General features: G+C 58.6%; 1 protein-coding gene and 1 long non-coding RNA gene across 8 annotated transcripts in view; one reads left to right on the top strand and one right to left on the bottom strand.

Annotated features, from left to right (window-relative positions):
• The window catches only part of ATP2B3 (ATPase plasma membrane Ca2+ transporting 3), a 62265-nt gene that overhangs the window by 30963 nt on the left and 7232 nt on the right, over window positions 1-24070 (top strand). Inside the window, exons 11-22 of one of the 3 annotated variants that reach the window (XM_081808081.1) lie at window positions 333-574; window positions 2746-2980; window positions 5214-5393; window positions 5519-5606; window positions 6127-6233; window positions 7304-7495; window positions 8917-9130; window positions 10236-10447; window positions 11443-11550; window positions 12883-13065; window positions 18233-18386; window positions 19792-20234. In XM_081808081.1, the coding sequence (XP_081664207.1) occupies window positions 333-574; window positions 2746-2980; window positions 5214-5393; window positions 5519-5606; window positions 6127-6233; window positions 7304-7495; window positions 8917-9130; window positions 10236-10447; window positions 11443-11550; window positions 12883-13065; window positions 18233-18386; window positions 19792-19868 (1992 nt within the window). In that variant the 3' untranslated portion in view covers window positions 19869-20234. Of the gene's footprint in view, window positions 1-332; window positions 575-2745; window positions 2981-5213; window positions 5394-5518; window positions 5607-6126; window positions 6234-7303; window positions 7496-8916; window positions 9131-10235; window positions 10448-11442; window positions 11551-12882; window positions 13066-18232; window positions 18387-19791; window positions 20235-24070 lie in introns of those variants that run through there. The other 2 variants (XM_081808079.1, XM_081808082.1) reach the window with 2 other exon arrangements.
• LOC145717760 (uncharacterized) overlaps window positions 17870-24070 on the bottom strand; it is an 11241-nt gene continuing 5040 nt past the window's right edge. The window contains exons 1-5 of one of the 5 annotated variants that reach the window (XR_014141154.1): window positions 22797-24064; window positions 22194-22318; window positions 20048-21436; window positions 18250-19329; window positions 17870-17888 (exon numbers count right to left, since the gene is read on the bottom strand). This is a non-coding gene — a long non-coding RNA (uncharacterized LOC145717760). Of the gene's footprint in view, window positions 17889-18249; window positions 19330-20047; window positions 21437-22193; window positions 22319-22796; window positions 24065-24070 lie in introns of those variants that run through there. The other 4 variants (XR_014141153.1, XR_014141156.1, XR_014141157.1 and 1 more) reach the window with 4 other exon arrangements.

Below are 24070 nucleotides of genomic sequence, written 5' to 3'. Positions count from 1 at the left end.
CCGCCGAGCTGTCACCAGGGCCTCTCTCGGCTCCCTTAAGAACCTTTGGTCAGAGCTGCAGGGGTCTCTGGGATGCTGGTCGGCCTCCACCTCATCTCTGGACTCCTGTCCTGGCTGCTGGGCAGGACCTGCAGCTTCTGGAAACCCTTCCAAGCCCAGTGCATGGTGGCAAGCCTGCCCATCTAGTCCCCGTGGAGGCCGTCCCCGGCTCCCAGCCACCACACCCTAGAGACAAGGTGGCCGCAGCCAGGCGGAGGGGGGGGGGGGCCCGGGTGCAGCAAGGAGGGTAGACTCGGGCCCCCTGTGCCATGCTGCTTCTCCTTGCCTCATAGCCTCCAGAGAAGGAAGGCGGTCTCCCCCGCCAAGTGGGCAACAAGACCGAGTGTGCTCTGCTGGGCTTTGTCCTGGACCTGAAGCGGGACTTCCAGCCTGTGCGGGAGCAGATTCCAGAAGATAAGCTTTACAAAGTCTACACCTTCAACTCGGTCCGCAAGTCCATGAGCACGGTCATCCGCATGCCTGACGGCGGCTTCCGCCTCTTCAGCAAGGGCGCCTCGGAGATCCTGCTGAAAAAGTGAGCGGGCCACAAGGGCCAGCAGTAAAGTAGACGTAACGTCCAATTGGCCACGTTAATCCCTTGAAAACGTACTTCAGTATGTTCCCAGAGTTGTGCGCTGTCGCCGCGCTTGCAGAACGTTCTCATCACCCCGCAAAGGAAACCCTGTCCCCATTAGACAGCCACTCCCACCTCCCTTCCCCAGCCCCTGACAGCTGCTCATCTCCTTCCTCCGTGGATGTGCCTGTCATGGAATCATACAACGGATGGCTTTTACTGAGCATAACGTTGTCCAGGCTCGTCCACGTCGTAGCGCAGATTGGTGCTTCATTCCTTCTTGTGGCAGAATAATATTCCACTGTGTGAACAGACCACGCTTTCTGTATCTGTTCATCCTTTGGCAGTCCCTTGGCTTGTTCCCACCTTTTGGCTCCTGTGAATCATGCTGCCATGAACATGGGTGTGCACGTTTTTGTTTGAATACATGTTCTCAGTACTCTTGGGCATATTCCTAGGAACGGAAGTGCTGGCTCCTATGGGAGCGTAGTCTCACTTTTTCAAGGCACGAGGGCTCCTGCTTCTCCTCATTCTCACCAGCATGCGTTAATCTGTTTATTATTACGATGACGATGATGATGATGGTTATAGCCATCCCAGGAGATGCAAACTGGGATCTCACGGTGGTTGTGTTTGCACTTCCCTGGCGACTAGTGATGTTTGCACCTTTCCATGTCCTCACTGGCCATTTGTGTGTCTTCTTTGGAGAAAAGGCTATTCAAGTCCTTTGCTCATCTTTGATCTGAGTTGTTGTTTTGTTGGTTTTGGGGTTTTTTGTTGCTGAGCTGTAAGAACTCTCGCTGTATGCCAGATACCAGAACCTTAACGCACCTGATTTGTAAATATCTTCTCCCTCCCTGTGGGCTGTCTTTTCACTCTGTTGATTGTTTTTTGTTGTTTGTTTTTTTTTTTCTTTTCACCCTCTTGATTCATCCCTGGATGCACAAGTGTCTTCCAGTGATGAAGTCCAGTTCATCCCTTTATTTCTTGTGTCGCTTGTGTGGGGTTCCTGTTAGAGGTGATGAAAGTGTTTTAAAATTGACTGTGGTGACAGCTGCACACCTCTGTACATTTTAATTGGACAAATTGTGTGGTGTGTGAATTATATCCCAATAAAGCTGTTATAGAAACCGATGGGGGGAGCATGCAGCTCCACCTCCAAGCACCCATCCCCCAAGTCCCCATCCTCCGGCCTTGCCCACCTGGCTCCTCACTTCCTGCAGAGCCACCTTCTAAGACACGAATGTTCTCCCCCAAAACTCTGCCCAGGCACAGACTCCCCGGGTGCAAAGGCCACCTCTTCCCTGAAGCTGTCCTGCCGCATCCTGGCTGGATTGGGAGGCCTCAGCCCTCTTTTCGTGCTTCCCTTCTCCTCTGGCTAAAAGCCCGAGTTCTGTAGTAGGCCTGTGGCTCTGCTCTTTGCTGGCATGTGAACGTCAAGTTACTCCCCTGCCGGAGCCTCAGTTTCCTCCTACACGGAGACAACACAAACACTTACCTCCTAGGAATGTTGTGAGACTTACATGAGTGAATCCACAAAAAGGCGCTCTCCTCGCCTACGCAAGTCTGTGAGTTTCCGGCTCCTGGGGCTGCCAGGACAAAGGACCATAAACCTGATGGCTTAAAAACTGAGAAACCTGTTTTCTCACAGTTCTGGAGTCCAGAAGTCCACAGTGAAGGTGTGGGCAGGTCCATGCTCCCTTCGGAGCTGCCAGAGGAGGCTCCTTCCTTGTCTCTTGCAGCTTCCGGTGATTGCCAGCAGTCGTTTGAGTCCCTTGGCTTGTAGATGGGTCACCCCCATCTCTGCTGGCATCCTCACATTGCCCGGTCCTCGTGTGTGTCTATGTCTCGATGTGTCCTCTTCTCTTTTTAGAAGGACACCAGTCATTGGATTAAGGGCCCACTGTAAACCGGTATGACCCCATCTTAACTTTGCAACAACCCTATTTCCAAATCAAGTCACAATCTGAGGTTCTGGGAAGAACGTGAGGTGCCGGGGGTGTGGGGGCAGGGCGCAGACACTGTTTGGGCCCCGCAGAAGCAGAACGCCTTCCTCCCCGAGAAGCCCCCCCCGCCACACCGGATGGAGGGCTCACACCCATGCCTGCTGGTTCTCTCTGTCCCCGCCCCAGGTGCAGCAACATCATAAACAGCTTCGGTGAGCTGCGTGGCTTTCGCCCTCGGGACCGGGACGACATGGTGAAGAAGATCATCGAGCCCATGGCGTGCGACGGCCTCCGCACCATATGTATTGCCTACCGGGATTTCTCTGCCGCTCAGGAGCCCGACTGGGACAATGAGAACGAGGTCGTGGGCGACCTCACCTGCATAGCTGTCGTGGGCATCGAGGACCCCGTGCGGCCCGAGGTAGCCACCCACTTGTCCGTGAGCAGCCCAGGTTGTTGGCTGGGTCAAGGGGCAGCCCTGCTTCCCATCCGGCCTCCACAGCATGGCCCCTTTCTCCTGCCTTCCCTGCTACCACACTACTTCCTGCCGGAGTCCAGAAAGGTCAGGAAAGGTGGGCAAGGGCAGGGCCTTGGGGTCCTTCGGATCAGACCTCCCCGGCACACTCGATCCCCCTTGCCCTCCCGCCCTTGCACCCGCGCGGGGCCTCCAGGCCTGGCTCATGCTCTGCCTCCACCAGGTGAGAGACGGCGTCAGTAGAACCTCGAGGGCTGTGACCCCCGCAGGACTGATGGACTGGAGGGAGGGGCAAGGGAGAGGGAAGAGTCAGGCACCACCCCCAGGGCTCTGGTTCGGAGACGCGGATGGATGGCAGTTCCATCACCGGGCTGGGAGTCCGAGGGGACCCAGGTTTGGGGGGCGGGGGGCAGTCCTCTCTCAAGGGTTTGGTTGGGGCTGAGTGAGGTTCGGGACCTCCCCGTAGAGATGTCAAGTGGGTAGGTAGCTGTAGGAGTGGAGTGCTCAAAGCGGAAGGTCCTGGCAGGAGAGATTCCAGAAGCATCCTTATATGAGTGATGTCACAGGGTGAGTGTCCAGCTAGGACAGATGTGGGAGGAGCCTTCAAAGAGACTTGGAGGAAGGGTCCAGGCAGGGAGCCAGCATGTGTAGATGGCTTTACCAAGAGCTTTTCTGCAGAGGTAACAGAGAAACTGGGCAGAAGCTGAACAGGCTGCAGAGCGAAGGAGCAAAGGGGAGGCTTGTTGGTCCATAAAGATGGAAGAGCCCTGGAGCGGAGCGCCAGTGACAGCTACAGGATGCCAGGCCCCACAGGAAGAATGCGAGGCGCAGGGGCCGCAGCTTGCCAGAGGCAGGGAGGGATCCTCTGTCTCCTCCCAGGGCCTCTCCAGTGGCACCCACCTCGTGTCAGAAGCAGGGCCACCCTGATCCTGCTGATTAGCCTGGAGACATGTATGTGTATGAGCTGCCCTTAGGGTTGCTGACATGAGGAAGGAGACGCTTCTGGGCCCTCCTTCAGGAGACGGGTCTTCATTCACACGCTGGATCAGGTACCAAAGACCGTCGATTGAAAAGTCAGTGCTTGCTACATGCAGACAGTGGCCGTGGGCCGTCCGTGACAGTGCACCCCTGTGTTCTGAGGAGCCTGGAAGCCTGCCTGGGAGGACGCAGATGGCAGCAGAGGGGAAGGGAGAGACTCCCAGCCAGAGGGACAGGTCTAGCTAAGGTGGACAGTGGGAGAAGCAGCCTAGGAGGGCAAGGGGAGAGGATGCTGCTATGGGTGACGGGGCCACCCCAGTGGACACAGGGTCTGGACCGTTCCCTTCGTCGGACCAGGAGGAAACTGAGGCACAGAGGAGGAGGCCTGTGTCCACCCAGTGAAGCCGAGTCATAAAGCTGGCTGGCGTTCGATGCTGCTCCGAGAAGGTCTCACGGACCCAGGAGGGCAGCGTCCCTGTACTCCCAGGGCCCTGCGCCTGCCCCCGCTTCCACCTCAGCTACTGGCCCACTTGTTCCATTTCCCCCAATGAGTAGGCAGAGTGCCTTCTCATGTGAGACCTACGGCTCTACGTGTCTTGGGTTTTAGATTGTTGTAAACAGGAGCGGGGCACGGGGGGACACGTGAGAGGTGCCCAGAGCTTGGCCACAAGCCCGCTGATGGCCAGGAGCCTGCCCCAAAGGGACAGGCCTGCCGTCAGCTTTGCCATCTGGCAGGGTAGCTGGGGACACAGGTTCCTTTCTCATTTTTCCAGCCCTCACTGACACAGCCTGGTAAGCAGGGCCGCCCCTGGCTCGGCAGCTCTGGAGCTCCGTCTCGCAGTGGCGGATGGGGTTGATGGAGCTGGGTGATTTCTATGGTCACCTTTCCAGACCCGACTGCAGTGGCGCCCCTCGACAGCGTACAAGTGACCAGTGCCTTCTCCCAGCCTGACTCGTGGCGTTGGGGCCTGGGTCTGAGTCCTCGCTGGTCCTGGGGCCCAGCACAAGGAAGGAGGCACCCAGGGGTGGGGTGGGGTGCTGAGGGGATGAAGGAGGCACCCCGCCCGCTGCAGACCAGGCAGTAAAGCGGACCAGCCACTTTGCCCCACAGGGACCACAGTGGGGGGAGGGTGCTGCAGATCTGGATGCAGGAAATGCGCCTTGCCTCGGTGGCCGCACCCATGTCTCTCGTCTCTTCCAGGTCCCTGAAGCTATCCGCAAATGCCAGCGTGCTGGCATCACAGTGCGCATGGTGACCGGGGACAACATCAACACAGCCAGGGCCATCGCGGCCAAGTGTGGCATCATCCAGCCCGGGGAGGACTTCTTGTGCCTGGAGGGGAAGGAGTTCAACCGGCGCATCCGCAACGAGAAAGGCGAGGTAGGCCTGGGCTCCGCTGCCCCCCCACCTCAGTCCGGGGTTCTGGCGGTTTCTCCCCCCCACCCCACCTCTGCTCAGCACCCCGCACCCAGGCTCTGCAGCATCTGTGTGCTTCCCCGTCCCAGATAGAACAGGAGCGTCTGGACAAGGTGTGGCCCAAGCTGAGGGTCCTCGCCCGATCGTCTCCCACCGACAAACATACTCTGGTCAAAGGTAATGGAGCTTGCCCACTGCTGCTCGCCGCTGCCCGGGGTGCCATGCCACTGGCTGGGTGTGGTCTGCCCCCAGACCCCCGATGCCAAGCTCCAGGGCCTGCCTAGGAAGTGGGGTCCCGGGCTGTAGATGTGCTGCGGGTGGACGTGGCCCTGAACGGGAACTTCAGGAAAATGCGGGTGATGATGGCCGACATGCCAGGGCCCACTCCTCCGCACCTCCGGGCTAACGACCCGAGTGGGAGACGCCTCTCGTTGTAACAGACGGGGAAACTGAGGCCTCCGAGTCACACAGTGCTGAGCCCCTGCCTTCCCCCCAATCACCACCATGTGTCATCTCGCTGGGTGATGGGCCAGGGCAGCAGGAGGGGAGCGGGGACTTCGCTGCAAAGGTGACCGAAGCACAAGGGGATTGGGGGCAGTGGGCGCAGTCGCCATCCCGAAGGGTTTCCTGAGTCAAGCAGTCGCCCACAGCCCCCAGGCAGGAGCCCAGGGCACAGGCGCCCCACTCTGCATTCCAGGGATCATCGACAGCAGCACTGGCGAGCAGCGGCAGGTGGTGGCCGTGACCGGGGACGGCACCAACGACGGGCCAGCCCTCAAGAAGGCAGATGTGGGCTTTGCCATGGTAAGCCACCCAGTGCCGACCTGGCTCGGCACACCACGTAGGATCTTGTGTCTCAAGGACATCAGCTCCGTGCAGAAAGGTGGGAGCTAGTGTTAAGGCCTCTTTCTCTCACGTCCCGGCCTCTCGGGCCTCCACAGGCCCTGCTGGTCAGGGGACGTACGTGTGACTTGTTCAAAGGCATTTGGTGACAGTGGGCCTTGTCGTGCACCTGCCTCAGCCAGTCCCGGTCCAGTCTCAGCGAACCACAGCCCCAAGTGTGATGACTGGAGCCCCCCAGTGAGCTTGGCCTCTGTGTTTCTCTCCTGTTGCTTATATGGAGCTAGTTATTTCTGTAAACCCTGACCCTGCTGCCCAGGCGGCCGGCACCGGCACCGCAGCCTTCTAGAGTGAGCTACGCAGAAACCCAGTGAGCCCCTCTCCCCACCTACCACTAAGGAGCACCCGCGCTCTGCCCCAGTGACGGTAGCCCACCACGGGCAGGCGCCGGGGGCCCAGGCCAGTCCTGCCCAGAAGCTGGGACCCAGAAGGGGCAAGCACTGGAAGCACCGGGCGGAGCTGCATGGGACCCAGCCTCAGGGCAGCAGACGGGGTGTGCAGCTTTGCGCGGCTGTGGCTGTCCCTGCAGCAGGGGCTTTGAGCACCGAGGATGGAGGAGGGCCTCCTCCAGGCACCCGTGTGTGGGCCGGGAAGACGTGCGCTTGCTCTGCCGAAGGCATCCCCCCCCCACCCCGGACTCATGGAGCTCCTGTCTAGCAAGCTGCTCTAGCGTGCTGGCACTGGACAGAAGCCTGGTGGTAGCCACGTGGTGGCAGCCGGGCCTTGTACATGAGGCCACATTGGTGGCCATGGTGGTGGCCCCCTCTTTGTCTATGAGCAAAGACCCTTAGCTTGCCCTGAGACAACCTGCCGCCTGGAGGAGGAGGTCACGCCGGATGAAACAAGGTCCGTTTCTAGCTGGTGGGGAGCCTCTGTTTGGAAGGCAACCTGGGCGGTAAGCCCCAGTGGGTTGAGTCTTCAAGGGGGCTGGGGAAAGGGCCCGTGGACACTGTGTGTGTGCCCCCCCCCCCCAGGGCATCGCAGGGACTGACGTGGCCAAGGAGGCCTCAGACATCATCCTGACCGATGACAACTTCACCAGCATCGTCAAGGCGGTCATGTGGGGCCGCAATGTCTACGATAGCATCTCCAAGTTCCTGCAGTTCCAGCTGACCGTCAACGTGGTGGCCGTGATCGTGGCCTTCACGGGTGCCTGCATTACTCAGGTGGGCACTGGGGACCGCTGTGCCCGAGGAAGACCCCGGGCTCTCCCTCCCGCAAGCCATGGGGCCTGCAGGAGGCAGCCGGTTTCCGGGGCCCCTCCTGCCTCATGCACCCGGAGCCCGGTGTGGAGAGCAAGCCCAGGAGACCCCACTCCCATGAGTGTGTGGGCCGACGAGCGCCCGCCCGAGGGCTCAGGCTGTGAGAGCCAGGTCTTTACTTTGTTGCATGTTGTTTTGTTTTTTTTTAATTGAAATAAAAATCACATACCAAAACCTTCGCCATTTGAGAGTAGACACACTTCAGTGGCATTTCATACATTCACAGTGTGTGCGGACCACTGGCTCTGTCTCGTTTCTGAACATTTTCATCGCCCCTAAGAAGACCCCATCCCCAGTAGCAGCCACTCCCCGTCCCCCTTCCCCAGTCCCTGGCACCCACGGATCTGCTTTCTGTCTTTACAGACTTACCCATTCTGGAACATTCCATACAGATGGAATCAAATAACATGTGGTCTTTTGTGCCTGGCACCTTTCACTCAGCATCGTGTTTCCAAGGTCCATCCATGTTACAGCATGGATCGGTACTTCGTTCCTCTGGGTGGCAGAATAATGCGCCATTGTATGGAGAGAGCCCCTTTCATTTGTCCCTTCCTCCATCGATGGGCATGTGGGTCATTTCCACCTTTGGGTGACTGAATAACACTGCTGTGAACATGCGTGTACAAGTCTTTGTGCGGGGAAGTGCTGCTCCTTTCGAGGAGCCTCATCCCCGTTTTCAATAGTCCAATTCTCCCCATTAGTGAGTGTCCAGGATTTGTCTCCCTTTGAACAGTTTTTTTAATGGAGATAAAATTCACATCACAATAGCCATGTGAAAGCGCATAGCTCAGTGACACTCAGTACATTCACAATGTTGTGCCCCCTTGCCTTCCCCCAGCTCCTGACACCCACTCACCTGCTCTCTGTCAGTTCTGGATCTGTCAGTTCTGGAAGTTTCGTAGGAATGGAATCATACAGTGTGTGGCCCTTTGTGTCTGCCTTTTGTGAGGCTGATTTCTAACCGACTCAGAGGCGATGAGGAGAAGGAAGGTGCAGGGCAGACCCCCTGGGTGTGGGAGGTCAGGAGAGCACCCATCGCAGTCTGGGGCAACACACGGGCTTGTGAACCTCCTGCTGACAATTGGGACCACACCTTCTAGATCACTGCCACCAGGTGAGAGAAGGGAGACTGGCAACACTTTAAGAGCAGGAATCTGAAAGTGCCGCGAAAGCTCGCTGGTAACCTTAACAACAGGGATGGGGGATGTCACAGTTTTCTGGGAAGGGCGGGTTCGCTGCATGTCCTGCCAGTGACACCGCCCCCAAGCTGAGTTTCCGCCGGGGATTCCTGGCCCCGTGTGAGGATGACTGCCTCCTCTCCACAGGACTCTCCTCTCAAAGCCGTGCAGATGTTGTGGGTGAACTTGATCATGGACACATTTGCCTCTCTGGCCCTGGCGACAGAGCCACCCACCGAGGCGCTGCTGCTGCGGAAACCGTACGGCCGGGACAAGCCCCTGATCTCGCGCACCATGATGAAGAACATCCTGGGCCACGCGGTGTACCAGCTCACCATCATCTTCACGCTGCTGTTCGTCGGTAGGTCCGCCCTGGGGCACACTGCACGGCTGCCGGCCTCGCAGGCTCAGACCCTGTCCGGCGGTGGAAGGGACGGATGAGCACTAGGAACCCAGGTCGCCGTGAGGACCCCTCTGCCCTCCCCTCCCTGCTGTCCCTCTCTGTGTGTGCCCCGGCGAGGGGTCACAGGCCCCCCCCAAGCAGCTGAGAAACTGTCCACGCTCCCAGACCCAGATCGCACCCATCCGTCCATGCACCCCATGACCATTTCTCCAGGGGACAACAACCATGATCAGGAGAGAAGTGGGGGGAGAAGGAGGGAAGACGAGGGGTAGGAGAAAGCGAGGCAGTAGGAGGTAAAGCAGAGGAGAGGAAGGAGAGGCCGGAGGAAAGAAGGGAGAAGGGGGAGAGAAGGAGGAAAGAAAGGGAGGAGGAGGGAGAGCTGAAGGGGGAGGAGGGAAGGGGAAGAGGAGGAGGAGGACGAAGAAGAAGGGGGATAGAGGAAGGGAGGGGAAGATGGAGAGAGGAGGAGGGGGGAGGAGGACTGAGGGTCAGGAAGCAAGAAGGAGGCCAGGGCAGGAAGAGAAGGCAGTTGCAGGAGGAGTGGGGGGGGGGGGAGGGACCGGGGCTGGGTTTGTTGGTGTTTGTGGCCCCTCTCCCTTAGGTCAGGGCACTCTCGGCAGGCCACCGATGCCATCCTCCAGGACAGTGTTTGCTGAGAGACAGGAGTCAGTGTGGGGGGGACCACAAATGTCAGGATCGGGGGTGGGGAGAGGGTTCCTCAGCGGGCCCTTCTCTGATATCTTGGGAGCAGAAGCTTCTCGTGCCCGGCCTGAGGGCCTCTGCCTGGCTGCCCTGGCTTAGGGACAGGGCCGAGGAGGGCGGCCAGCAGCCTCCAATCCCTCCCCAGCCCACCCCCAGCTCACCCTGGCACACACAGTTTGTCTTGGCTTCTTCCTTCCTGCCCTGGGGTTTCTGCACCAGAGCCGTGGGCCAGGCCTTGGCTATGAGCTCCTTTCCCTCGGCCGTCTCACCGCAGACACCCCCCCGGCACCCCTCAGGCGACATTGGCCGGGAGCCATGTCCGCTCAGGGTTCCACTCCCTCATGTGCCCCTTGGCCTGCAGGGGAGCTCTTCTTCGACATTGACAGCGGGAGGAACGCACCCCTGCATTCTCCACCCTCAGAGCACTACACCATCATCTTCAACACCTTCGTCATGATGCAGCTCTTCAACGAGATCAATGCCCGCAAGATCCACGGTGAGCGAAACGTCTTCCATGGCATCTTCAGCAACCCCATCTTCTGCACCATCGTCCTGGGCACCTTTGCAATTCAGGTAGGAGCGCTGACCCCACTCTTACAACAGTTGGGGAGGCAGGGGACCGTGCCCCGCCCCCGCTAGTGGCCTGCCTGTCCCGCTCAGAGGCGGCTCTGCCCCTCCTGCTTTCCCAGGCCCTGATGGCATTCCCTGTGACCTGTGTCCTCTGTCCCCATCTTTAAAACATCATGGCGTTGCCCTGGCTTCTTCACCTGCTGGGTTCCAGAGAGCCTTAGTGTGCTTTACTGAGAACGAACCTCCTCATAGTTCCCTCTGAGTCCCATTTCCAGCACTTGATTCCCGGGTGGGAAGCCACCAGAACTCCAGAAGGTTCCTTTGGACAAGTTTTCTATCCCCAGTGCTGACAAACCGGCCTCTGCCTGCCACCATGCTGTGGACAGGCTGGTCAGTGAACTCTTCAGGAGAGGCTGAGCATTCAAAACTAGGGTGTATTGATAGAAAATATGACGTATAGTGACGGCAACAGGCCAAGATAGTTTCTCCTCCCAGTTCTCGAAGGAGGGACCTGCCACGCCTCGGGGGGACCAACCAGGGAAGCCTCTGGGGCAGTCAGGAGACAGAGGGGGAGCAGGGAGCCCTTACTGTGGTTTCTGGGGGAGAAACTGAGGGGGGGGGGTGAGCTGGCTGAGGATTCACTAGTATGAGTAATTTCAGGGTTCTGGGGGACATAGGACTGTCTCTGGTTGTCTGGGTCCTGGCCCTGGGTGGTTAAGGCGGGGGCAGTGGCCTGGAAAGGAGAGCACGGTAACGGGGGTGGTTGGCCTGTATGGACAAAGCTCACCCCAGGGAGGGAGGTTCTTCCCTAGGAAGGGGCAACAAGCCAGCAGGAGGCCCAGGCAAGGCGCGTCGGGCATGTCGCTGGGGCATCCAGCACAGACACGCCAGGCAGCTGTTAAAGCATTAAGTTGACAGAAGCTGGAAATGTGGACCCTGAGGGCTGGAGGAGGGGCCTCAGTAGCTGTGCCTGCCTCCTTCCCACCGCACCCCTGCAGATCGTCATCGTGCAGTTCGGCGGAAAGCCCTTCAGCTGCTCCCCCCTGTCCACGGAGCAGTGGCTCTGGTGCCTGTTCGTTGGCGTTGGGGAGCTGGTCTGGGGACAGGTGAGTGGCTGCCTGGTCACCGTCCGCGGCCCCACCCCTTAGCTGTCTCCTCTACAGCAGCACCAGAGATGGGCATGAGGTGGGGGGATCGGGGCGCGTCAGGGCTCAGGCCTGGGCCATGTCACCACTCAGGTGACAGTGTCAGCAGAGAAAAGACAAAGGGCCATGGCTGGGATGTCACGAAGCCCCAGCAAAATCACCCAGCACTCCCCTTTTCATGATAGGAGCCAAAAATCATCCCCTAAAACGGGGTGGCTTAGAGACTCCCCATATAGCTAAAACTGAACAACACCCTGCTAAATCCTCCAAGGGGCAAAGAGAAAGCGTGAAGGAAAATGAAGACATACTTTGAGATGATAGAAAGCGGAAGTCGGACCCTTCGAGGCCTTGGCAGTTAAAGCCACGTGCAGAGGGAGGCTTGTGGCACCCAAAGATTATGTTAGGAGGAAACAGCCCAAGCCATAGGCACACAAGAGGCTTCTGAAAGCATTGCTCTGCAGTTCTAGAACATTGCTGTAGGAGGCCAAGTCCAGGATCCACTTTGCCCTGTGTCTCAGTCACCTGAGACCCAACAAAGTACCACAGACTGGGGGGCTTAAACAGCAGGTGTTATTCTCTCACACTCTGGAAGCTGGAAGTCCAAGACTGAGCCTACGCAGGACCAGGCCCGGGGGAGACCAGGCGTGAGCTTCCCGGTCCCTGGCCGGCGGAGGGGTGCGGCAGTGCCGTTTCTCCCGCAGCCTTGTGTGACAACCCGCACCGGGCACGGCCACCAGGGAAGCCTCCCTGAGCGGCGCTGTCCGGGGACTTCAGTGCGGGGTCGGTCCCGTGGGCCTGGAGCTCCCGCGGGGCTGAGCTCGGAAACTCAGTCTCTGCACCTGCACCGCCCCCCCCCACCCCCCACCCCCTACCCCGGGACGTGAAGCTCCCAGCTCGGCCCCAGGGAGACTGAGACCCTCTCATCAGGCAGGATGGGCCAGGGGCCTAGAGGCCCCCTCTCAGGAGCTGGGGGCCAAGGCCAGACCTCCCCTCGCTAGAAAACACTCCTTGCTCCCAACGGCCTCCACACCCTGCTCCCCAGGGACTGCTCCCAGTCAGGGGAAAGAGGCTGGCATCTCTCTCTGGAGAGCAGGATTTGGCACCAGGCAGAGGTGGCCCAGGCATGCAGCCTCGGGGAGCAGAAAAGGACGTCCCAGCCCCGGGTCTGCCCGTGTCAGAGGGAGGGGGGAGGTCTGGGTCCCTTGCCGGCCCCAGCAGAGCTCCCGCCCTGAGAGGACCAGCCCTGCTCTGACAGCCACCTGTCTCTGCTGTCCCTCACCTCTGGCCCCCCAGGTCATCGCCACCATCCCCACCAGCCAGCTCAAGTGCCTGAAGGAAGCAGGGCACGGGCCCGGGAAGGATGAGATGACTGACGAGGAGCTGGCCGAGGGGGAGGAAGAGATTGACCACGCCGAGCGGGAGCTCCGCAGAGGCCAGATCCTCTGGTTCCGGGGCCTCAATCGGATTCAGACGCAGGTAAGCCGCCGGGCCACTTGGCTACTCTGGCTTTCCCGCCTTGAGAGGGTGGCAAGCAAGCAAGAGGCAGAGAGTGGGCGAGGTGAGCCCCCTACCAACAGGGAAACCCTTGGGTCTCGCTGCCGCGGTGACACGGGCCATCCCCAGGTGTGCCTGTTGCCGGGTGGCCTATCTCTGCCACCTCCCTCAGAGCCCAGCCCCCCCCCCCTCCGTGCTGGTGTGTGTTGTGACCAGTAGTTGTCTCTTGGGGGGCACAGACCGCCCACTGTCTGCGTAGCTGCTGGGCCTTGCCTGATTCGCTGGAAACAGCCCAGTCACAGGGAGGTGACGTTCTTGGGATGAGACAGATGCCCATTACAAATAGCCTTTGGTGAGCTCACCGTTCATGGGTTATATTGGGTATTCTATGGAAGCAGACTCGGGCCACAGAGCTGGGCCTTTCTGCTCATCTCAATGGCCACGTATCAGAACTGGTGGGGACCAAGACCCCCATAAGGTCAGATGGTCACAATGACCACTCGGCCATGGGCACTTTCCAAGGCTTCACGAGACTCGCCTGCCAGAGCAAACCCTGTTCTTTGCCTCCAACCCTCCCCAGTTAGCCTTCTTGCCAGAATGTTCCATATTCACTGTCTCTCCACATCCTTTCCTCACACTCACTTGTGATCCCACCACAGCCTGGCCTCTGCCTTCAACGTCCCAGAGGCAGTTGTCACCAAGGCCTGTAAGACCCCTAGCTCCCGGACTCGGGCTGTCCCTTCTTCCCAGCACCCTTCCGTAAGGGCAGTCAGCCCTGCTCTCTCTGGTGGCTTGCTGTCCCCTCCATCCCAGTGTCTGCTCCTCAGCCTTGCTTGCCTGGCTCCCCCACTTCCCACTGACACCTTGGTCCACCCTGCTGTGGCCCTCACGTGCTGAAAATCCCACAGACCTGGGGGCACTGGACTGTGTACGGAAGGAAGGAAGGAAGAGCAGGTGAGAGCTGAGCCCCAGCCCTCGGCCCCTCTCAACTGCAGCCCCCCCTTCCTTCAGCATCTCCTGTAGCCTCTCCTTCAGCCCCATGGACACTTCTTGGCCAATTCCCCACTGCCTGCTCCTTCCCTTGGAGCCTTCAGATGGCGACCCAGTGCCCCCCTCTCTCCCCATCTCCTTCTGTGCCCAACCGGAAATCCCCAGAGTGCCACACCTGAACCGAGATGCCCACAGTGGGCTTGGGCCAGACCACAGTCCCTGAGCCCACCTCCTTCCAGCCCCACAGCACCTGACCGATGGCTCTGTCACCTCCACTGAGCAAGCCAGAGCCCCAGACTCTCTCCCTGTCCCCCCACAGCAGCATGACCCATCAGCTCAGCTCTGGCCCCAATCCAGCCACCCCTGCCCCCCATCCTCCTGGCCTAGCCACCAGTGTCTCTGCCTGGATCAAGTCTCCCTGCTGCCTCCCTAGCCCCCAGTGACACCTGTCACTCTCTGCCACTCCTGTGCTTCCCAAAGCCCCACCTCCGGTCTTTCTCCATGTTCTGTCCAGGATCCCCAGCCCCCATGCCCCTGACCTAGCTCCAGTTGCTTTTCCTCCTGGGGGTTGCACCCGTGGGAAGAACACTACCATGCACTTAGCCCCGCCCTCCTCCAGATGCCTGCTGAGGGCCCCTGGGCCTGGGGCATGACCGGCGAGCACAGCTCTCCCCAGTATCCGCCTCCAGCCTGTCACACAGCACCAAAGGCTCATCCCGAAGAATCTTTTACACAACTCGCCCAAAGCGCCCTCAGCAGCCGGTGCCTACCCTGCCCGGGGTCTGACGCTCCTGCACACGCACCTACTGCCATACAGTCCCTGGAAGTCTCATGGGGCTCAGGCTCAGGGCCCCCCACTTCTTTCCTCCCCAGGCCCCAGCCTCAGCTTCAACCACAAGCTCTCAGCCTCCCGCCTGCTCCTCCAGCCTTTGTTGAGCTGGGCCCTCTAACGACCCCGTCCAGCTTCTCTTCCTGTCCTAGGGTCAAGTCCAGAGTCCTGACCGTGGCCTTCAAGCCCCTGCCTCTTAGCGTCATCCCACTGTGGCCCTATAACCCCTGCTGCTTTTCCAGACATGCATTCGCTCTGCCTCCATGCTGGCCACTTCCCGGGCCCCAGGACACCCCAGCTCCCACTGTGTTCCCTGGGGGCACCTCCTCCTCCCGCAGCACCACCTCGTGAAGCCTTCTCAGAGTCCACTCCCTCCTGCCCCTGTAGGCCCCAGGCAGCTGTCCGGGCTCTCAGCCCAGGGCGCTGGAATCAGGGAGGAGCAGAGTACGCCCGGCAACTTTCCAAAGCGGCAGAGTCCTGCGCTGCTCCCAGCGCTTGCGATATTGTAGGGCTGGGTGAGGTGGTCCCCAATAAGTCCATGTTTAAGGAGCTCCCCAGGGATGCAAGGAGCTTCTCCGGTGGAGAAGCAGGAGGCCAGGTCTCTGGCTCATTCCTCTTCACGGCCCGAGCACCTAGGCCAGCATGGCCAGGGAAGAGTGTCTTAGGTCTGAGCGGAACGCTGAGCGCTCAGGGGAGGAGCAGGAATAACTTTGTAGCCAGAGGTCCCGGTCTCCCCTCACTGCCTCACACCCAACTGTGAGCCCCTGCGCACCCCATCCTGGCCCCATGGGCTCTTGTCTGTCATGCCCCAGTTCAGCTGCAGAGCCCAGAGCCAGCCCTAGATGGTGGTCACTTTTCTAGCAGCTGAGACGGCAGCCCTGCCCAGTGTGAGGCATCTGGGGGCTGTGCGTCCGAGCCTTCTGTGTGCCTGGGGGCTCTTGGGCCTGCCCAGCAGCCTGGCTAGTAGAACGGGTCTCCTCAGTCAGAGTCTTGGAGTTCCAGGCCGTTCTGATTATCACACCCCCATAGACCCTGGCCAGTCAGGTCCCTACTTTGTACATGATGAAATGGGGCCCAGAGAAAAGGGGCCTTGCCCCAGGTCACCCACTGAGAGTCTCCGTCCCCTGATCCGCTAGCATATGCCTTGCCCTCTCCACAGAGCCACGCTTCCCTCCACAGGACCGTCACATTGTCACATCAGATTCACGCTCCTCAAGAATGCTGAGCCAGTTGGCTACTTTAGCTAATTTAAGAGCATCTGTTCTTTTTGATTCAAAATACCTGCTTGAAAAGCAGAACTAAAGTCCCCCAGCTTGTATGTAATACCCCAAGCCAAGGGAAACCTGCCCTAGGCAGCTGGCCCTGGATTTCTGGATTCTGCAAACAACAAAGTTGCTCCCCACACTGCTCCCCAGCACAGCTTTTCACGTTGCTAAGTGAAGGCATTTTGTAACCTGCTGCCTGCTCTCACCACCATTCCACACTAACATATCAATACACCAAAGACTTAGGGGGCGTCATTCCAGAATAAAAAAAAAAAAAAAAAAAGAGTCCTTAAAACTGTGAACGCGGAGCTTTGCGAAGCAGTCATGATGCGGTCTACTTCCCATTCCGTTATGAACCAATGAGAAGCTTCAGCAGCAACTGGGCTTTTGGGGGGGTGGGGGGGCAATTTGGAGGTATTTTGACTGATACCGTCATCCCATTGGGACACCATGAGGAGAGGTCAAATCAGAGGCAGAAAAACACATCTTTTCCTTCCCTTGTTGCCTTTGCTGCCTGAAGAGTGCCCTCTCGAGACAGATCTTAGAAACCTCTTGGCAATCTAGGGAGGAGAGGCCCCCCGGAGAGAGGGTGGCATGCGGCATGGGTCATCTTCCTTCAGTGCGTTGGGGCAGCCCCCTGTGGCCGCTCAGTGTGCCTTACACGTGGGTCTCAGTCCCTTGCTGAAGAGCGGCTTGTGTTGGTGGAAGGGAGCTCGACGGCAGAGTACATGGCAAAAGTCTTTTCCACCGTGCGTCTAGGAGTTGAAATGATGCACATCTTCATTTTGGTTGGGGTGAAGGGGGTCCGGGCACTCAAGCTGCCTGCTTCCAAGAAGCCTGGCCCCGTGTCAGACACTGCAGGGCTTGGGGGTGGCACGGGGCCCCTCGCTCTGGGCCGAGAGTAGGTAGCCAGTGGGCATCAGGCTCCAGAATGGCATATCTGCTTTGCTGCTCATGTCATCCAGCGAACCATATGGCACTTCCCAGAAATCAGATCCACCTTCTAAGGCCAAAAGAATCCGCCCCACCCCACCCCTGGAAGGCATTCCCAAAGAGGCAGCCAAGAGGGTGCCACGCTGGGCTGGCCTCCTAGAACCTAGGCACACAGTCTCCGAGGGGGAAAACATTCAGTGCGGCCACTCGGCCACAGGTCTGATTCACCCCCCAGACGTCCAGGCCAGGGAAAGATGGCGTCAGGAAGTCAGAAGACAATGGGACTCCTAGCAAGTTCACCACATGGGTCTCACTTCCCATAGACCCACCTCCCTTTTGACACCTGGGAAGCTTCAAGGGTGGGAGACAAAGCAAAAGCCACCTTTGCCCCCAGGACCCTCCGATCTCTCTGCTCTCCCCCCTGCCGTGCCTGTGGCTCCGTAGAAGGGAGCCTGATAAGACAAAGCAGGTGCTTTTGCAAAATCTCCCCTCTCTCTTTTTAAGTCCATTCTTTCACTGAGGCTGCCCACAGGGGCGCCCCCTCCAGCACTTGGATGAGCCACAGAAGGAGAGTGATGTCTGCACCTCCCCGCAAGGCAGGGCAGGCCGGCGTAGTGAGAAGCAGTGGACGTCTGTTGCTTAGAGCGATGTAAACCAAGGACAGGCTGGGGACGGGCCCCCGTACCCACATCCTCGGCGAGCACAGCCGCAGGGAGCCTCGTCCTCATGGGAGCGTGTCCTATCCCTCCGGTCTACTGGGGCAGAAAACGGGGTGGAGAACTACTGACCTAGGATAACAAAGCATTACCAGCCTCAGGTATTAGATGACAAGTGGCTTGCCATGAGCAGATGGTTCACCGCCCCCCCCCCGCCCCGCCCTCCTGGTCTTCTGAGTGCTGGTCATTCACTCAGCAAACCCTCCCTCCCTTGGTGGTGACAGAGAGGCTGGCCTCAGCCACGACCACGGCCCCGTCAGAAGCACTGTCAGCTCGCGGGGAGCGGGGCGACCTAGATGAGGCTTTGCTGTCACAATATGTCCCCAGCGTGGCCCCTGTCCTCACCCAACCCCACCCCCGTGCGGTAGCCGGGACAACAGTGCAAGCCAAACTTTATCTCATTTTCTCTCCCACAGATGGAGGTAGTGAGTACCTTCAAGAGAAGCGGTTCATTTCAGGGTGCTGTGCGCCGGCGGTCTTCGGTCCTCAGCCAGCTCCATGACGTAACCAATCTTTCTACCCCTACTCACGTAATTCTCTCTGCCGCCAATCCCACCGGTGCCGCTGGGAGTGAGTCTTGAGTCCCCTTTTCTCTCATAAATGGCATCTCTCGGGGACAAAAAGCCTCCCCGCCTCTTCCTTCTCTTTTTTCCAGTCTTGCATCCTCTGCTCACCGTGGCTTTTCCGTTCTTCCCTTACTGCCCTGTCCAGTCCTTCCCGCCCAGACGGTGTGTCTCTCCAGAGCCATATTCTCTTACGAAATGTATCGAATCCATGGCACTGCTGGACCTTCTGTTCTTCTCTTTGTTTGGTTTTTTTGGTTTTCATTTAGCACTCCTTCTGTCATTGGTTTTCTTTTCTTGAACTTGTCTGCATCTGCCGATGGTTCTTCATGAACTTGGGCTGCTTCTGGTGGTGTCTGGTGTCAGGGAGGGGCATTGGTCGGTGTTCTGTGGGGCAGCCAAGGGGAGGCATGCAGACTCAGGGCTGCCTTCCAGGGCAGGGGCGGGGGGGGGGGGGCGCGGGTGGGCAAGTGCCTTTCCGGCATCATTCACAGCAGAATAATCCAGCCCGCCTACTTGGGACGAAGTGGCAGCTTCCAGAACTCCCCTGGAGGTGGTCTCCAGAGGCAGGAGACCGGATGTAGGCTTCGGGAAGCCACGGTCACACGTCCCCAGGTGGGCTCGGTGGTGGCCAGTTGCTTCTGCTCAGGGGCTACCTGCCCCGTAGGCCTTTGCCCTGAGCCCACGGTATTAGAGGGGTCCGAGGTGTGCCTCGAACTGGAGTCCCCCTCACACCCGGAGCCTGCACTCTGCCACGTTTCCACTTGTTCCCAAAGCACCTTTGCTCTTTTCAGAACAGGCCTCAGGATTGGAAGGTCTTAGCCTGATCCGGTCCACATTCTCTCTCTTCCTTCCTCTGAGAAGCTGGGAGAAGTACATTCCCTTCTATATGTTCCAATGAAAACTTCCCACCATGTTGGTCACATTTTAAAGAGAACCCAAGGGCTGTCCTAAAAGAGGTAGAAACTTCCATGATTGCTCACATCTTTTTACAAAAACAAAAGGAAAGCTACTAGAGCCCTGAACCCGCCACCCCATGGTTTCCCTAACGAGCGAGAACGCAGGGAACGGTGTGGGCCCTGCTCCCTCCCAGCACCTCCTGCTTCTTGTAACGAACTCGAGATTTCAAAGCCCAAACAGTAAACCTTCAAGTATGAGCCCAGAGCCCTTGCTGGGTTGGTTCGCTGCTACCTCTTTCCTTTCCTTCCAGTGAAACCCGGCAACTCTCACCTCCGTGAACACATTACTTCCCCACAGACGGGAGCCGTTAACTATGCCTTTTTCCCTCACCAGACTCGGATTTTCTTTTTTCTTGATTTCTTCTCTTTCCCTTTTTTCTTTTGTCTTGTCTTCTCCCCCACCCTCTTTTTTTAATTTTTCTTCGTCTTTTTTTTTTCTTTTTCTTTTTTTAGGAACTGGTGAGAGGTCCCCAGTGGGGGGCATCCCTCCTCTTGCTTACACTGTCGTTTCAGGCCACTCTGCCCTTTAAGGAAGGGATGTGGGCCGCACCAGTCCCTGCTGGACCACCCTGTCCCCTTCGGAAACAGCATGTACATGCGCACACGCACACACACACACACACACCCCTTCCCCAAACCACAGGCCACACACACCTCCAGCTCCCTTGCACACTCACTGGGCCTCCCCACCTGGGCCACAAATACTGACCGTCAGCCACCACAGATCGGCTGGAAAGCCCCGGCCTCGTCTCAGAAGGGTCTTGCCACCACCACCCAGAGAGGTCTGCAGGAGGCTCAGCTACAGTCAATTGAGGACAGAAATGGTACGCGGCCTCCCAGGAGCGCCTCAGCTAGGGCCTGGCTGAGGCAGCAGCACCTTCCGTCCTGGAAACGAAGGGACAAGCGGGGGCGTGGGTCTGCCCTGCCCTGTCCCTCCCTCTCCCTTGACTTTTTCCACGTGTTTCTTTGCCATCTCTCGCTGCACTTCCTGTCTGTCTGTCCATCTGTCTGTTGACTTGAACGGGGAGAGGCAGCTAGCAGAGCCCCCACTCCTCACGCCCCTCAGGCCTTCTCCCCTCCAGGGCCAGCCCGGGCCTCCCCTCTGGGAACCTGGTGAGGCCTGCTGTCTCTTGGTTCCTTTTGGATTCCTTGGGCTTTCTCCCTGGCAGTAGCCTCTTTCTCTCCTCTCTTCCTAGCACCTTCCTTCCGTCTGCAGCCATCTGTCACCCCACTTCCCACTTTGGGGAGCCCAGCAGTGCCTGGTAAGAACAGTTTGAGAGATACCACCCCTTCCACTGGTCACGAGCTACTCCAGGGGGATAGAACTAGTGCCTGGCCAAAAAAAGGGGGGCCACTGTCCCATCCACACCCCACGGTGCTGGGTGAGGAACAGGTGACAGGAGCCCAGTGAGAGCTGAGCACCTTCCGTCTGAGGAGGGTGCTCGTGTGGTAGCAAGGACCCACCTCAGAAAGGAACCTCCCGAACTGTGGAGGAAGGTGCTGGTTGGAGGACCGGGCAAGACCAGGGGACACGCCTGCTTCTGGAAGCCACCAACCAAAACCACTGTGGGGCAGATTTGTTTGGAACTCTGGACTGGCCCCCCAGTCCAAGCTGTGAGGACCTAGAGAAATCATTACGCCCAGCACCCTCATTGTACAAAGCAGAAGAAGGCTCTCACCCTCTCTTGGAACTTACCAGAGGGAAGGCAAGGTGCAGATCACAACAGAGCTCTAAGCCTAGCCGAGAGGCCGCGTCGTAGAGGGTGCAATGGTTACAGGCCATGAGGTTTTCCTAAGGAAAACCCCAGCTCTTATGAGAAGGTTCCTGTCCTCTTTCCCCACGGTCCAGCCAGTCTGGCCCTAACCCCCATGCTGGAACAAGTCTCTCCAGCACGCCAGGGCCTCTGATCTGACATCCCTTCCGCCAAGAATGCCTGACATTCTCTCCGGGTGGAAGGCCCCGTGCAGGGTGCATACAAGGAGCCTCAGGGCCAGAGGGGTGGGTGACGTCGCTCACCAACGTAGGTTCCAGCACGTAGTACCAATGCCAAGAGGTGGCCGGAGGATGTCCTCGGGGCAGGAGGGAGAGGAGAGCTCCCTGGAGGGGTGACCAGGGAGGGTTAGAGATGAGAGGTCTTTGGGGCTCAGCACACCCCCACTCACACCCACCTACCCTTTCCAGCCAACCTGACCCCCCAGGCTTCCCACAGCCACATGTCTGCTGCTTCTGGATTTGGGAGCCCCACACAGCACCCACTCCTCTGGCCACACACAGTGACCTTGCAGCCCCAGGATGGTTCACTCAGCCTTTGCATTCTCAGCTGGGGTGTCGCACCTGCCCTTCACGGCTGCCATCGCCCGGAGACCAGCCCCTGTGAGTGGCTCGATTAATCAGCACTCTCCGTCTGATGGAAACTAACGGAGCGCAAGCCTATCCCCCCCGCTCCACCGCTGCTATGCCAGTTAGCCCTGCCCCTGCCCCAGTCACACTCTCACCCATGTTTGGCCCCACTCCCCAGGCTGGGCGCGAGGATCCAAACGTGTGGCCAGAGATGGGCTATTGTGTGCACGCAGGTTTACTCCCAAGCAGCAAGCTGGGTGCCAGATAGATGGCTGCCCCCGGGGGTGAGCGGAGACACACAGACACGCCCCAGCACCCCCTCCCCACCCACACTTCCAAAGCCTGCTCCCCACCAGCGTGCCCCGATGGCTCCCCCATCTCATCAGGCAGCAGCACTGGGCCTCCGTACTCAGAGAGGGCTCCTAACCCAGCCAGGCGACGGGCAGGGGCGGGCAGCAAATCTGGTCAGATGTGGCCAGAGAGGCTCCCTCAGGGCTGTTTAGTTCTGACTGACCATGCCAGAAGCAGATCGTAGCAGTTGCTCTATTTTAATTGCCAACGTGAAAGCCTTCCATCCAACTTGGCAAAGCCAATGCCAGGTAGGCCCCAACGATTTCCTCGGACACACCCTCCTGGAGCCTGGGGAAACCAGCTCATCACACACTTGCAGGGCGGCAGCTCCCACGATTAAGCCAAGCCCGCGGAGGAAGGAGCTTTGCAAAGTGAAAGCGCCTTTCTCAGGAAGTTCGTTGATTTCAAGCCAAGTCTCTCCACTGGGGTTTCTGCGAACAGTTTGCTGGCATTTCTTCTCAGCTATTTGACAGCTTTGTTTCCACATTAGGACTAGTGTCAGCCCTGCCCGGCCCGAGCCCTCCTGCAACCATGGGCCTTACCACAGGGAAGGACCGTCCAGCCAATTCCTAAAGCACATGCCAGCTCGCAGCCTAAGGCAGACCCCAGAACCCCTGCTCCGAGCCCTCCCCCAGTAGGCACTTCCAGGCTGACTCCCAGGGCTGGGAGCCGGAGCCCAGGAAGCTCAAGACTTATTCGAGGCCCTGCAGCTGGACATGGCCAGGATGAAAAGCAAGGCCGACCGCCTGAAAGGCCCAGGACTCACCCCATGCCTGGGTCAGCTCAGTGCAACTGCTTGTTGACATCAGCAGCATGAGTCTGGACTCTCCCAGTCCTGGGCACAGATGCATGCACACAGGATGGGAGGTAATCTTCACAGAACTTGCCAACCGTTAGCATTTTTGACCTGCCAACACGCACGGAGCCCTGTCTTTAGTTGGTTTGGGGTTCGAGCCCTCCCTCAGTGAAAGGGGCCAGCTCTGGAGTTGCACTTTCACATTTCCTAATTCCATGGTGAGGAAAGGGAACCTTCCTCTTTGATTGTGGGTAAGTCACCCCACACCGCTTTGTGTCGCCTGCAAGCCCTGATCCACCCTCATGCCTACAGGGACGGTTTGGGACCTGGGAACCCCAAAGTTCCTGGAAAGCAGTTCCCCTGGCTCTCCCCAGCTGCTATGTTCAGAATTTGCTGTAAACCCAAAGCCCGCATGCCAGGAGAGCCGAAAAGTCCCCTCCCTCCCGCAGAAGATTCTGGATTAGTGGCTGGCACAGAGACAGGCATGCCCATCAAGCATGAGGGGGCTTTGAGGGAGCAGCAGTGAGACAGAAGCAGAGGGCGGAAAGCGTGACGACCCCTCCCCATCCACAGCCTGCTTGTCCCACGGTACAGAGGAGAAAAGGCCAGTTTCTGTGGTTACTGTTGTCATCGTTGTTCGGGAGCCTTTGCTTTGCTTTTTCTCTTCTCTTCTCTTTTCATTCCCTTTTTGCGTTTCTTTACTTGGGTGGGTGTTCCCTCTGTCCTTCCCTTGCCTCCCGGTGTTTACATCCCCTCCCCACCCCCATCACACCTGCATTGCAAACTTGAGCGATTGGAGGTCAGAACAAAAGTGGAGCACACCCACTTTCAGCCGTGACCTTCAGCCCCTCTGCTCCGTCAGGGCGGACAGGGTGGGTGAGGCTTCGAAGCTCAGGGCTGCGGTGAAGGCAGGCCAGCGCTTACCTGTGGGAGCAGACGGCGGACAGCAAAGAACAGAGAAGTAAGCTCATGTTAAGTGTAGATGGTCACAAGCCTCAGAGGAGAAGAGAGCAGAGTAAGAGAAATGTTGGGGGTGCTATCTTGGGTAAAGGTTGTCTGAGACGGCCTCTCGAAGGATGGATATGTGAGCCGAGTTCTGAATAAAGAGAAAAAGCTAGCATGGGACAATCTGGCAGAACAGCCTAGACAGGGGAAAGGGCAGGTGTAATGTTGCTGAGGGAGCCTCAAGCTAGCTGATTAGAGGTACTTTCGGCAGCCGCCCACTGAGCCCTTGCTGGGTGCAG

The sequence above is a fragment of the Leptonychotes weddellii genome, chromosome X (genome assembly GCF_054177405.1).
Source record: "Leptonychotes weddellii isolate Sample4059 chromosome X, ASM5417740v2, whole genome shotgun sequence".
NCBI lineage: Eukaryota > Metazoa > Chordata > Mammalia > Carnivora > Phocidae > Leptonychotes > Leptonychotes weddellii.
The sequence above is the reverse complement of the archived record's forward strand: the minus strand, read 5'-3'. Positions and strand labels throughout refer to the sequence as shown.